Genomic DNA, 14,230 nt, shown 5'->3' on the forward strand with positions numbered 1-14,230 from the left:
TGAACTAGAGAAGGAAATGGCAAACCACTCCCGTATCTTTACCAAGAAAATCTCAAATGTACAGTCAGACATGACTGAAATGATTCAAAAACAATCTCCACATTACTATGCTTGAATGAATATTATCCATACTTTGTATAATAAAAAGTTAGAAATACTTTTATTCATTTTTCTGAAATAAAGTAATCTAAAGAGTGCTTATATTAACCCAACACACTACACCGGTGAATGGTAACCAGGGAAATGGTATATACATATATCGCCTCTTAAATACTAATGCATGAGGGACAGCTAGGTGGCACAGTGAATAGAGCACCAGCCATGGAGTCAGTAGACCCTGAGCTCAAATCCAGCCTCAGACACTTAACACTTACTAGCTGTGTGACGTTGGGCAAGTCATTAGCCCCAATTGCCCTGCCTTCCCCCCTCCAAAAAAAAAATACTAATGCATACATATAAGAGATTGAAAAATAAACGGAGGAATTAACCATGAAAATAATTTCAGTAGCTCAGTATGGATGAGTACAAACCACTGAATGATTTTTCCCAACATTTCCCAAGTCCCATAGCACTGCTGTGAAGTGAGGTGAGGACTACTGATCTATTTAAAGTCAAAAGAATAAGCCAATAGTAGAGGGAGGGGTAAAATCAAGGAGTTCTAACCACAATCCTTTCAGAATGTTAAGTTCCCTAAAAGTAGAGGTCATCTCTAAAAGCATAATTCCTGGTATGACATCTTTCTTAAGGCAGGCAGCCCCACTGTCCACTACAGAATGATATTTTAGGGCCTAGCAGAAGGAAACCTATCTCAGGATCCATTAGAAGCAGGCAAAGACCATAGTGCCACCTGGGGAAAATGAGGAGCATTACTTCTGACAGGTGCTCAGTAATAATTTGGCTTAATAGCTTTCCTGATCCTTCCAACACTCTGCTTCTAATCAAGCTGCTCAGAGTGTCCCGTCCATTTCTGAGATGAGACATCTTGAAGCCTTCATGCACTTGCCAAAGGCAGAGTTCCAAGTCCTCCAAACCAAATGCCACATTTTACCAATTCCCATCCATGACTATTTAATAGCATATGGTTGCTAATTATTCTTCAAAACCTTGAGAACTGCTTGTGGGTGGAGGGTTAACATAGTACATAGCTGTCTCTTGTCAAGAACAGCTAAGGTAGCATGAAAGGGGAATAAAAATATGCCCAACCAAGCAGTTGGGATGAGAATATTTTTTTAATATTTTTTCCAGAATTTATTTATTTGTTTTTAGTTTTCAACATTCATTTTCACAAGACTTTGAGTTCCAAATTTTCTCCCTATCTCTCCCCTACCTCCCACCCCAAGATGGTAAGCATATCGATTACCCCTTCCCCCAATCTGCCCTCTGTTTTATACCCCTCATCCACCTTTACCCCCTTCCTCCTTACTTTCTTATGGGGCAAGATGGATTTCTATATCCCACTGCCTGTATATCTTATTTCCCAGTTGCATGTAAAAACAATTTTTTTTACATTTGATTTTACAACTTTGAGTTCCAGATTCTCTCCCTTCTTCTCTCCTTACCCTCCCACATTGAGAAGATAAGAAATTCAATATAGGTTATACATGTGTAGTTATGCAAAACATTTCCATAGTAGTCATACTGTTAAAGACTAACTATATCCGACCTTGGATACAACACAAAAACTAGCCTTGTGACCTTGGGCAAGTCACTTAACCCCCAAAAAGACTAACTATATTTCCCTCCATCTTATCCCACCCCCCACTTACTCTATTTTCTCCTTTGACCCTGTCCCTTTTCAAAAGTATCTGTTTCCAGGGCGGCTAGGTGGTGCAGCAAATAGAGTACCAGCCCTGGAGTCAGGAGGACCTGAGTTCAAATCTGGCCTCAGACACTTGACACAAAATTAGCTGCGTGACCTTGGGCGAGTCACTTAACCCCAATTGCCCTGTCTTCCCCCTCCAAAAAGCAAAAAAAAAAAAAAAGTGTGTTTCTGACTATCCCCTCCCCCAATCTTCCCTTCCTTTTATCATCCCCTTCTCTTATCCCCTTCCCCCCATTCTCCTGTAGGGTAAGATACACAATTGAATATGTATGTTATTCCCTCCTTAAGCCAAATCCAATGAGAGTAAGATTGACTCATTGCCTTTCATCTTCCTGCTCTTCCCCTCCATTGTAACTGCTTTTTCTTGCCTCTTTTATGTGAGATAATTTACCTTATTCTAACTCTCCCTTTTTCCTTCCACCAATATATTCCTCTCTCATCCCTTAATTCTATTTTTTAGATATCATCCCTTCATATTCAACTCACCCTGTGCTCTCTGTCCATATATACATATACACACATATACATATATATATACTTACACATGTGTGTGTGTGTGTGTGTGTGTGTGTGTGTGTGTATATATATATATATATATATATATATATATATATATATATACACACACATATTCTATTCATCTATCCTAATACTGAGAAAAGTCTCATGAGCTACAAATACTGTCTTTCCATGTAGGAATATAAACAGCTCAACTTTAATAAGTTTCTTATGATTTCTCTTTCCTATTTACCTCTTCATGTTTTTCTTGATTCTTGTATTTAAAAGTCAAATTTTCTATTCAGCTCTGGTCTTTTCATCAAGAATACTTGAAAGTCCTCTATTGCATTGAATGTCTATATTTTCCCCTGAAGTATTATACTCAGTTTTGCTGGGTGGATGATTCTTGGTTTTAATCCTAACTTCTTTGACCTCGGGACTATCATATCCCAAGCACTCCAATCCCTTAATGTAGAAGCTGATAGAACTTATGTTATCCTGACTGTGTTTCCACAATACTCAAATTGTTTCTTTCTGACTGCTTGTAATAGTTTCTACTTGACCTGGGAACTCTGGAATTTGGTTATAATATTCCTAGGAGGAATCATCATCTTCTTCTTCTTTTGCTTTTTGGAGGGGGGAGGTAGGGCAACTGGAGTTAAGTGACTTGCCCAAGGTCACATAGCTAGTTTGTGTGTGTGTGTGTGTGTGTGTGTGTGTGTGTGTGTTAAGTGTCTGAGGCCGGATTTGAACTCAGGTCCTCCTGACTGCAGGGCTGGGGCTCTACACTGCACCACCTAGCCACCCCAGGAGTTTTCTTTTTGGGATCTTTTTCGAGAGGTGTTCAGTGAATTCTTTAAATTTCTATTTTACCCTCTGGTTCTAGAGTATCAGGGCAGTTTTCCTTAATAATTTCTTAACAGATGATATCTAGGCTCTTTTTGCTCATGGGGTAGTCCAGTAATTTTTAAATTTTCTCTCCTGGATCTATTTTCCAGCTCAGTTGTTTTTCCAATAAGATATTTCACATTATCTTTTATTTTTTCATTCCTCTGAATCTGTTTTATAATTCCTTGATTTCTCATAAAGTCATTAGCTTCCATTTGCTCCATTCTAATTTTGAAGGAATTATTTTCTCTAGTGAGCTTTGGTACCTCCTTTTCATTTGGTCAGTTCTGCTTTTTAGGGCATTCTTCTCCTCACTGACTTTTTGGACTTCTTTAACCATTTGATTTAGTCTATTTCTTAAGGTATTATTTTCTTTGCTATTTTTGGTTGGTGTCTCCTTTACCAACCTGTTGATTCGTTTTTCATGATTTTCTTGCATCACTCTCATTTCTCTTCCCTCATTTCCTCTACTTCTCTCACTTGATTTTCAAAATCCTTCTTGAGATCTTCCATGGCCTGTGACCAATATTCATATTTTTCTAGCAGGCTTTTGATGCAGGAGTTTTGACTTTGTTGTCTTCTTCTGGTTATATGATTTGTTCTTTATCACCAAAGAAAGAGTCTATAGTCTGATTTTTGTCCTCTGTTTGCTCATTCTCCCAGCCAATTACTTGACTTCTGAGCTCTTTGCCAAAGTAGGACTTTGCTTCCAGAATGGAAGGTGCTGTCCTAAATTTCTGGGGTTTTGCACAGCTGTTGTCAGAGCTACTTCTAGGTACCTGTGGATTTTCAGTTCTTCTAAGGTGAGATGATCAAAGGAGAAGTGTTTACTCCTCCTAATGTCTGTTCTCTGGTCTGTGAATGATCACAGGTACTGTTTTCTGCCTCAAAACTGTGAGGAGGATTCCCTCTCCATAGCCGCCACAAGCTCTGCCACTCCAGTGCTCCTCCCCATCCCAGGACTGTCACCCAAGACTATGACCCAGATCTAAGCAGGGCAAAGCAAGAGCAATTGCTCTCTGGTCAGTCACTTTATCCCCCGCCCCTTCCCTGGCCATCTGTGGGCCTGGAACTCTGGAAGCAGCTGCCACTGCTGCTGCCACTGCTGCTGCTGCCACAGCCACTAACACAGACACCTCTGCTGCCCCAGGGTTGAAGCCTCACTGTGTTCTTCTCTCACCAAGGTACAACAGAGTTTCCCCACTGACCTTTTACTTTGTCTTTGACATTTGTGGGCTGAGAAGTCTGGAAGCCGCCATGGCTGCCAGTGACTCAATCCCTTGAAGCCTGCTCCAGCCCAGTCTGTGCCAGCCTGGCCAAGGATGGGGACTGTGCTCCGCTCTCAGGTTGATGCAATAGACACTTCCTGTTGGCCTGTCAGGCTGTCTTCAGCTGGAGATGTGTTTTACTCTGTCATTTTGTGGGTTCTGTAGCTCTAAAATTTGTTTAGAGTCATTTTTTACAATAATTTGGAGGGGTTTGGGGGAAGAGCTCAAGCAACTTCCTGCTTTTACTCTACCGTCTTGGCTCCGTCCCCCAGGATGAGAATCTTTTAAGGAGGTTTACTGAGGTAATTCACTATTCCTTGTGCCTCTCCTTAGGGGTTTCCCCCTTTCACATATGGGACAATCAAAGGAATCTTGTTTTATGCAAGCCTTATGAGTATTCCCTGACCAAGAAAACTACCTAGCTTTCTATCTCCAGTTGAGATCAGAAGTACTGTAGCTAGTAAACATTTAATAAATACTTGCCAATTGATGAAATTAAATACAGGATAATTTTCTGGATCCCAATTAGTCCCCAGTGTTCAGAGACAACTCTATTAGATGTACTTACTTTATTCTATTGCTGCATACTTACCTTCCTCATGATTTTTCGGCCATAAAACATCATTTTGTCTCTTTTACGGAACCTATACTGAGGAGATACTGAAAGCCGATGTGCTGAAAGGCAGAAAAGGAAACAGTATAGCTATTACTGGGTCTCTAAAAACAGTTTCCAGTAAAGGCAAGAGATGGAAATCTCAAACGGTAGAGGAAGAGAGGGTATAGGTACATAGAATGAATCTGACAAATAAAATACCCTGCTAGATTCAAAATCAGATTATCAGGAACCTTCTTTTCCTTTTCTTATTCATTGTTCAGGCCCCTGAGAATGCAGATTCTGTAAACATAAGCTCTATTTCTTCATGTTAGCACTATTTAACATCTAGGAAAAAAAAGTATGTCATTATAATTAGTGAACTCCTCCTCTAAATTACCCACACAGATCAGCACCACAAATCATTACATGGAGAACAAGAAACTGTTAGGGCCAACCTAATGTCACAGTGTATCTTATCATAAGGTCCATAACTAGAAATCAAACTCTTCCTTATCTCAGGAAAAATGCTCTATCTCAGTATATTCTTTCTTCCCCTGTACCTAGGAAGTCAGAGTTGGGGTCAGAAATTTCTTCCCTAGTACTCTTTCCAGGTCAGGTCTAACTGGACTAAGCTTTCCTGATATAGATTCATTTAGACTTAATTTAGACAGGTCTAAATTCTAACTTACAGATACCCTGGGCCTCAGAGCCTTGTATAAGGGTCAAAGACAATAGGCATCATTCTCTCTTATCCTCACTGACTATGGACCAAAACCAAACATAGGATACTTACAAGACCCCATCATCTTCTTGTAAACAAAATGGATGACAACACCGATGAAAAGAAGCGCTAAGATAGCTCCAATTACGATTCCGCCTATCTGGATGTATAAGTTAAAAACAAAGCAGGACTGTCAATAAGAAGCTAACAATCATTCTAGGTTTTCTCTGGCAGCAAAACCCAACCACCCTGAAATCCTAGCCCTATCACATTTCCCTTGAATTTAGGTTGATAGGGAAGGAAAGAAAAACAAGGAACACAAAGGACAGAGAGGTATCAGAACAATTAGAGATATGGCATCAGTAGCTGACCAGAGACAGAATTCGTGGGTTTTAACTCACAACGAGAAAAAAGTTCCCTCTGCCCAGTGTTTACCATGGTTGAGTCCTTATGATATTCCATCAACTCCATAATCCAGGAGTATGAGGTAGTAGTCAAAGAAAAGACCTACAGGAGAGAACACAACACGGCATGTGAGTAGAAAAGAGCCAGAGAATAGTCAAAGGTATCTGCCCTCCCATTATATACCTTAGCAGAAATCTTCTTGCTTAATAGATGGCAGGAGGAAATGAGAGCAGCATTAGAAGCCAGTGAGAATGAAGTTTCCATAAGTCAATGACATGAACAATTTAAACACACATATGGTTCTCAGACTTCACACAGTACTTTGTACCTCTCTGGTGCATTTATCATGTAGCACTGTATATTATACTTACTTGTGTTTCTTTCTTATCCCCTCTACTTGACTATAAGTTTCAAGAGGATAGGAAATCTACAATTTCTATCATCCTCAGTATACATAGTAAGTACTTAAATGTTAGCTTCAAGAATATTTAAATTATTGTCTGGCAATTTTTTTTTACCTATTGCTTTCTGGATTGGACACTATTCCCTCATGCCAACTATTTCAACAATTTAAACTACTAAAATCCCATCTCATATAGAGGAAGGATTTAAGCAGCTTTCCTCCTGTTCAGAACAGATATTTGGGCCCCCTAGATACATAACGTATCTATAATTTCAGCTGCTATAAACTACCCATGTCTAGAATTGGCTTCCAATAAGCATCTAGTGGAAAACGTCCTATTAGATCACAGAGGAAGTAGAGGAAAGGGAAATCCAGAAGAATTTGAGCATTTCAGTTGCAATCAGAAGCCATACATGAGCTAGAGCAGGAAAAGGTTGTAGGAATGGGACAAATTATTTCAGGTTCACAGTATAATTTGGTTGATCAGGAAACAGGCAAACAAAAATCTCATATTCGTATTATTCCTTTTTTAAGACTAAGCACAAGTAAATTACAATATTAAAGGCTAGAAAATGGGGCTTCCAAAGTGGTGAGAAAGAGTTAGAGACCTCGTGCAAGAGAAAATAAAGGTCACCAGGAAAAAGAAAAAGGTCCCAAACACTACAACAAAGTCCCTGCTCTAAATTCCTACCTCCAGTCCCCCAATCACTACCATAAGTGGCATAATAAAATGAATGAGTTAATCAGAAGCTATGGGTCCTTATTCCTGGTTTACAATGTGACTTAGGGTTGTCACTTATGCCCCTTTTGTGCCCTGGTTCCTCCCTTAAAAAGTCATAATATACCCACTGAATCGTAAATAAAATGAGTTCACAGTTGATTAATGAATTTTGAAAATATAACAGAGTACATAAATACAAGACATATTACATTTTAAACCAAGTAGTGGGATATAACAGCCTTTTGTAGGACTCTTCAGAGAACCAGAGTAAGTCATCTGGATTCTGAGAATATTAAATATCAATTAACAAGCCAAACAAAAAATGGTTGGAAATAGAGAAGTATTACAGGTTACTCTTTGGTATCTAGGAAATAAGGCTAAAGGTACAAGGCAGAGCCCTAGATGTTTTAGAAAGTATAAAAAGACAGCATTAGACACACAGTGATAGGGGGTACAAAGCTAATCAGAAAATAAATCCTGCCTCTGTATATATAAAAAAAAAATCTAGAAGCAGAAGGATAAGGAGGGCCAGAAAGTCAGAAAAGTACAACAGTATGAAAAATGTTCAGGTCTCAGCTAAGCATACACAAATACACACACTCTTCCTCTCCCTTTGCCCTATGCCAAACTCTGCCTTAACCTTTAAAGGCATGTGCTGCCTGCCTCAGTTTCCCCATTGCAAAAAGGGGATAATAACAGCACCTACTTGTCAGGGTGGTTGGGATAAGATAATAATTGAGATAAATAAGATAATAATTGTAAAGTGCTTAGCATAGAGTTTGGCACAGAGTAAGCACTATATAAATGTTAGCTATTATTATTATTACCTACCAAAAAAAAAAAAACTAGAGACAAAAGGCAGCAGGTATCAGGGTAGAGAATGACAGGAAGTAGGAGCTTGTGAGTCCTTTCAAATCTCTCAGTTGAATAAGTTCAGGGCTCCTTTTAGCTGCCACAGATAATACTTGTTTCCCTTCACCCCAATATTTTCACAGCTGACTGATCTATCAAAAAGCCAGAAAGAGATTCTGAGAAAGACTTAGTGCCATACAGACTTGGGAACAACAAGAATAATGCCCTGTGGAAGAATAGGAACTAGATCTGTGACTTCACTGGTAATTGGGAACTCCTAGGAGAAGGCTCTAGTAATGCAGGCCAGCACCTTCTCATCAATTAATAATCTCAAAGGGTTGCTTGGGGCATTGAGAGGTTAAGTGACTTGCCCAGGATCGCATTGTTTTGTATCAGTGTCCTTGGAGCACAAGGGAGAGTCCCTAGAAAACATAAAAAACACTACCATCAAGATGAACAAGGAAGGGTCTAAAACCCAAGCACAAATAGAAGATTCAAGACTGAGAAGACACAGGCTTTAATGTCCAAGCTGAGGTCCTTCCTTCCACCCTGTGGTGGCTACAATGGCCCAACAGTCTGGAGGATAGATCTGGTAGGGCTGCAAAGAAGGTATCCACTGTCACAAGTGGTCTCTGCTTTAATGAACAATCCAATCTTCACTATGCCCCCAAACCTCATAACTCACAGCTGGACAGATACTGGAATTTTAGATTTAGAATTAACAGGAACATTAGAGATCATTAGAGTCCGACCCCACACTTTACAGAAGAGAAAACTAAAACCTAAACAGGTTAAGTGATTTACACACACATTGAAGGCTAAAGGTTTAGGGTAAAGTGAATCTCACAGAAAGCTCCCAGCTGCACATGCTACCTGAACCCTAACAGAAAATTCCTTTCTACTTTCCAGGAATGACCTGAGAAAGGGAACGTTAGCGATCTGACTTGTCAACCCTAGGCTTGCCACTTCCCCTTTGTGAGCCTCAGTTTTCTCATGTTAAAATGAGAAAAATATGTTTACTACCTACTTCAGATGATTGCAAAGAAAGCACTTAGTAAATTTTAAGATGCCTTTAATAATTCAAAGGTAAATTGTTATTGTTATTATTACCATTATTGCTGAGTTACCCTAATATACATACCTTTGTGTAGGACTTATTCAATTCCTTCTCCATGGCTAAAAATAAAACAAACAAAATGGAATGAAGAAAGTACAGCCTGGTTCTGCCAAAGATCGACTGCTCAAATGATTAACGTTTAACTCAGCAGAGTCACAGTTCTTAGCCCTGTTTACATGTCCAATTTCTAAGTCAAAGTAAGTTTTCCATTGACAGGAAAATTACTCTTTGAAGGCTCCATTCCCATGAAAAAGAAGCTGTCCCCACAGAAGCATCTGTCGTTCCAAAGTCTCAATCTGTAAACAACAGTCACATGGCTAATTTGATCTCCAGCCAAAAGTTCCCACTACTACAGCCAAGCAGCAAGGAACTGCTGTAAGGAGTAGCCAAGAAGAAAAGGGCTTCCTTTTTCTCTAGAAACTTGTTATAAGCCATTGCTACAGCTGCAGTCTCATCTCAATTTTAAACGATCCAGCCTCTACTTGGGCATTTCCCAAGATCTGCTCAGGGAAGAGGAAGAGAAACTGGAGGAGGATGGAAAGGGAAGGAGCATTTTAAGAGGAACAGAAGCAATGTACTGCTTCTTCTGAGAACTAACAGTACTGGTTTGGCATACAGGGGAACTATTGGGCCTACATGCCCAAGTTACCTAACCTGGGCTATAACTCAAAGAACTAGGGCTTCATAACCACTCTGGCACTTAATTCTCCACCCCAGAGTTGGGAGGCACTGCCTGTCCAACCACCTTCACTTTGGGAAGTTCCAACCAGGCCCCCATTGATTGGTCTTGAAATATTAGGTTATGTGCTAAGAGTGCCACAAGCTCACCAGTGTCAGTTAACATAGGGGAAAGACTGATTGTGAAATCACTCCTGGAATACGCAGAGGGAAGGAAAGAGAAATAGGTGCAGAAATATGAGGGCAGTTGGGGAGCAGCCGGGGATTTGTATGAGGGGAAAGAAGGGGGTGAAGTCATAAAAAATGGATGGTGGGAAGTATCTCCCTCCTGGAGGACGACAGAGAACAGAAACTTGGGGCAGGTGGAGAGTGATAATGGGAGACCTTGGGGGTGTTGCTGGGGAGGACAGGGCAGAGTTGGGGGAAGTGCGGAACGTCCCAGAAAAGGACTATGAAGACGTGGAGTGTGGGAGCAAAGCGCTGAGCAGGGGAAAACGTCACTGGGAGCAAAAGAGTGTCCCGCGTGGAGGGTGGGAGCTGCAAGGGAATATCCCTAGGGATAAGACATAAGACGGTATGGGGGTGGGGGGGGTGCAGTTGGAGTGTCACCAGGGGAAATCGGGAAACACGAGGGTAACTCAGGGAAGAGTGGAAAGTGTCACTGGAGAAGATAGAGGAGGAAATGTGACAAGGGGACGGGCGGTGGGGCAGAGGCAGCCGGGATGCTGGGGGCATCAAAGAGACAACAGCAGGGAGTCAGCGGGGAGGGAAGAGGGGGCGCTGGGGTAAGTTGGGAGGGACACCGACGGGGAGGTCACGCGGTGAGAGCTTTCCTGAGTGACTGAGTGACTTTCCTGAGTGGGTCTGAGCTCCCGGTTCCGGTTCACACGGGAGTGCAGCCTAGTCTCAAGCCTTGTCTCCCCGAGGGGCGTGGCCGAAGGACTACGTCAGTGGTCCACTCAGCACCGGCCCCCACTCACCGGCCAGCATGGCAGCGGCCATCGCCCCGCCTCAGCCGCTCCCGCTCCGGTTCCGGAGCCGGGATTTCCCTTCCTCCCACGACACCTGCTCTCTCCCCTGGGCCTCGCCCCCTCTGAAAGACAAGGCTCCGCATTGGTTGAGGCGCCTGCGACCAATCGGAGAGAGTTTTGTTGGGACGTCTGAGATCCTTGCGGCTGGAGCGTGAGTAGCGGAGGTGAGGGGACGCTGACTGCGTGGGACTCGGCTCCTGGGTTGGGTGGGGTCCAGGCCGTGAAGGGCAATACTGGGGGTCTGGGAGTCCCCAGCGGCAGGCTGCGGAGCTTTGGGGTTAGAAGGCTCTCGGCCTCTGACTGACCTGCTGAGGGTAGATGTGGCGGGCGCTCCTCCCACCCCTCTGAGCGGCCGCCCTCCGGGGCTCTCGACTCGTAATTCCTGTGCTGTGGTTGGGTCTTTGTTAGCCCCAACCAGTCAACATTTATTAAGTGCCTTGTGTGTGCCCCCTAGGCGAAATGGCCAGCGAGGTGCGCAGTAGATAAGAGTGCAAGGCCTAGAATCAGAAAGACTCACCTTCCTAAATTCAAATCCGGCCCCAGACACCAGCCGTGTGACCCTGGGCAAGTCACTTAACCCAGTTTGCCTCAGTTTCCTCATCTGTAAAATGGGCCGGAGAGGAAATGGCAAACCACACCAGGGTCATTGCAAACGGGCAAAGGGGGTCACGAAGAGTCGGGCACAATAAGTGTGGCAGGAACTATGCCAAGTGCACTTAGGTAAATTACTTGAAGGCAGGGACGCAGTAAGGTCTAAACCTTGCCCAGCCCTGATCTGGGGCTCTGCACGTAGTAGGTAGACACTGGATAAATATTTGTCGAGTGAACGGCCTTTGTGCTGTGCTTTGGTAGCTTTCTTCTGTTCTGCCCAAACAAAGTTGCTTCCTCAGAAGCTGGCAGTAGCCATCTAGGAAGGACAAATATGAAGGGAATTGAATGCACTGGATGTGTTATCGTGACTGCCCGACTGCCCAAGAGCAGCCTAAGCCATTGACAGCACCATGCAGTGTGGTGGCGGGAGCCCAGACACCAGTTCTAGATTTTACCCCCACTTTTTCTCTTTCACCTCACAGATGCACAGTATGGGCCTCCTTTCAGCTCTGACTCGAGGCCTGGTTCGAGGGGCAGACAGAATGAGCAAATGGACAAGCAAGCGAGGCCCCCGGTCGTTCTACAAAGGTCGAGGAGCCAAGTTTACTGGCTTTTCTTCTGGTGGGAAATTTGTGAAGGTGAAGGAAATGGTCCCTGAGTTTGTGGTTCCAGATCTGACAGGCTTCAAACTCAAGCCGTATGTGTCCTATCGAGCTCCAGCTGGCACAGATGAACCACTGACAGCCAAGCAGCTCTTTATGGAAGCTGTAGCCCCTTTGATTGAAAAGGACTTTAAAGAAGGAACCTTTGATCCTAAAAACCTGGAAAAGTATGGCTTTGAGCCCACCCAAGAAGGCAAGCTCTTCCAGCTATATCCTAAAAACTATGTGCAATAAGAATAAAGAACTGTCCGGCCAGTGACTATTCATTTCTCCTGTGTATTGCAAACAGCCTTCAAACAAGGCTTGTACAGCTAATTTAAGAGTGAAGGGAGGTGGCATTTTCCTTATCCCACCTTTATTAAAGACAAGTTTTATTCCATTCTTAATTTTGTGCTATTGGGTTATACAGTTAATTCAAGCTACACAAATGGCAATAAACATTAAGTGCCTACTCTGTGCTAGACAATACAAAGTCAGAAAAAGAATATCTCTGCCCTTACCAGTCTAAAGGGGGAAAACTATACAAGGGAGGGAAGCCCAGAGGGTAAGATTATGGAGTGAAAACCACACACAACCACTGGGAGAAAATTAAGTTACCTGGGAAGTTCTGACCTCTTTATAATGGAAGGCTTTGGGAGGAGTTTATTGTTCCACCCTCTGGCTCTCCAGTCAGAGGGGAGAGGCAAATGAGGCCAGCAATCTGCATGGTGATGAGATTTGAGGTATTGACTTATCCGAGGGGAACATTCCATTATGTTGAAACCAGGCAGAACTCCTTGGAAATGTAAAGAAATAGTAATACTTAAAGGTATATATCAGAATAGGCTAATAAAGCCATATCTAACTACCAAGCTGATATATAGTTTCCATTTGCTGAGAAACTTTGGAAGAAAATCATATTTCAGAAAATCAGCAGTTAGCAGGAGAGCATATCCCCCCCCAAAAAAAATAAAATTGCCTCCTAGCCAGTCTAATTTTTTTAATTGGATGAGATGATGAAAATGCTTCTTTGATTTGTGGATTGTAGGGAGACCCTATATTCTTTTATCCTATGTAAACTACAGAATGTACACCAGTTTTGCAGGACTTAAACCTTTAAATCCACTTGATAATAGCGAAGTTTACAAAGGAAGAATCAGAACATTATGTGACTGGATAAATATGCTTGGTAGTGGGAGATTTGGCTAGAGAAAATATTTCATAATGTAACCAGGTGACACATCTTACAAAATAGATCTGGACTCAAAACATTCTAGCATGCTTTAGGAGGGAGGCAGTTCTCTAATTTTAATGCTTCTTAGAAAGATACCTGTCTTAAAACCCTAGACCTTAATTTGTTGCTATCTAAAATGGCTCCCCTTCCTTGGGACGGCTAGGTGGCACAGTGAATAAAGCACCAGCCCTAGAGTCAGGAGGACCTGAGTTCAAATCTAGCCTCAGACACTTTAACACAAAAACTAGCCATATGACCTTGGGCAAGTCACTTAACCCCAATTGCCCGCCAAAAAGAAAAAAAGGCTCTCATAGTTTGGGGCCCTACCATCTTTTCTACAGGGACCACTTTGAATGTCAATAGATCAAAGATCTATGATTTCCTAGGTATAGGAACTCCCAATTCAGGTGCCACAACTCATTTATTACTTCCTAGATAGTCAGAAAAAGTTGTTTGAGCCTCAAAGAGGTCAGATAATTTGCTTGTCACACAGCTAATATCATAGGTACAACATGTACCCAGGCATTTCTGTTTCTATCTAAAATGGAAACTAAAGCAAGTCAGCAGGCATTTATTAAGGATCTTCTATGTGCCAGGCACTGTACAAAGTGCTGGAAATACAAAATAAAGTAAAAGAATCCCTGGTCTCAAGAAGCTCACAGCCTAATGGGAGAGGAAACCTGCAAACAATTACATTCCAACAGACATACAGGATATGTTGGAGATAATCAGAAGGAAGGCACTAGCATTAAGGGAGACTGGGAA

At 42.3% G+C, this 14,230-nt stretch overlaps 2 protein-coding genes across 6 annotated transcripts in view; one reads left to right on the forward strand and one right to left on the reverse strand.

Annotated features, from left to right (window-relative positions):
- PNPLA7 (patatin like phospholipase domain containing 7) overlaps positions 1-14,230 on the reverse strand; it is a 235,315-nt gene that overhangs the window by 194,563 nt on the left and 26,522 nt on the right. For 3 of the 4 annotated variants that reach the window (XM_069072704.1, XM_069072701.1, XM_069072702.1), the window contains exons 1-5: positions 10,949-11,104; positions 9,315-9,349; positions 6,228-6,299; positions 5,865-5,952; positions 5,069-5,151 (exon numbers count right to left, since the gene is read on the reverse strand). In XM_069072704.1, coding sequence (XP_068928805.1) covers positions 5,069-5,151; positions 5,865-5,952; positions 6,228-6,299; positions 9,315-9,349; positions 10,949-10,970 — 300 coding nt within the window. In that variant the 5' untranslated portion in view covers positions 10,971-11,104. Of the gene's footprint in view, positions 1-5,068; positions 5,152-5,864; positions 5,953-6,227; positions 6,300-9,314; positions 9,350-10,948; positions 11,105-14,230 lie in introns of those variants that run through there. The other variant, XM_069072706.1, reaches the window with a different exon arrangement.
- On the forward strand, positions 11,030-12,511 carry MRPL41 (mitochondrial ribosomal protein L41). Of its 2 annotated transcripts, none has more exons than XM_069072738.1 (2): positions 11,030-11,163; positions 12,073-12,511. In XM_069072738.1, exon 2 carries the CDS (start codon positions 12,073-12,075, stop codon positions 12,484-12,486), a length of 414 nt encoding a protein of 137 aa, XP_068928839.1. In that variant the 5' UTR covers positions 11,030-11,163; the 3' UTR covers positions 12,487-12,511. The 2 variants fall into 2 exon arrangements, with proteins under 2 accessions (XP_068928839.1, XP_068928836.1); XM_069072735.1 differs by lacking the exon at positions 11,030-11,163 and adding an exon at positions 11,264-11,470.

Source organism: Petaurus breviceps, unplaced genomic scaffold (assembly GCF_028583685.1).
Source record: "Petaurus breviceps papuanus isolate PSGF00001 unplaced genomic scaffold, PetGlider_PUasm1.0 90847, whole genome shotgun sequence".
NCBI lineage: Eukaryota > Metazoa > Chordata > Mammalia > Diprotodontia > Petauridae > Petaurus > Petaurus breviceps.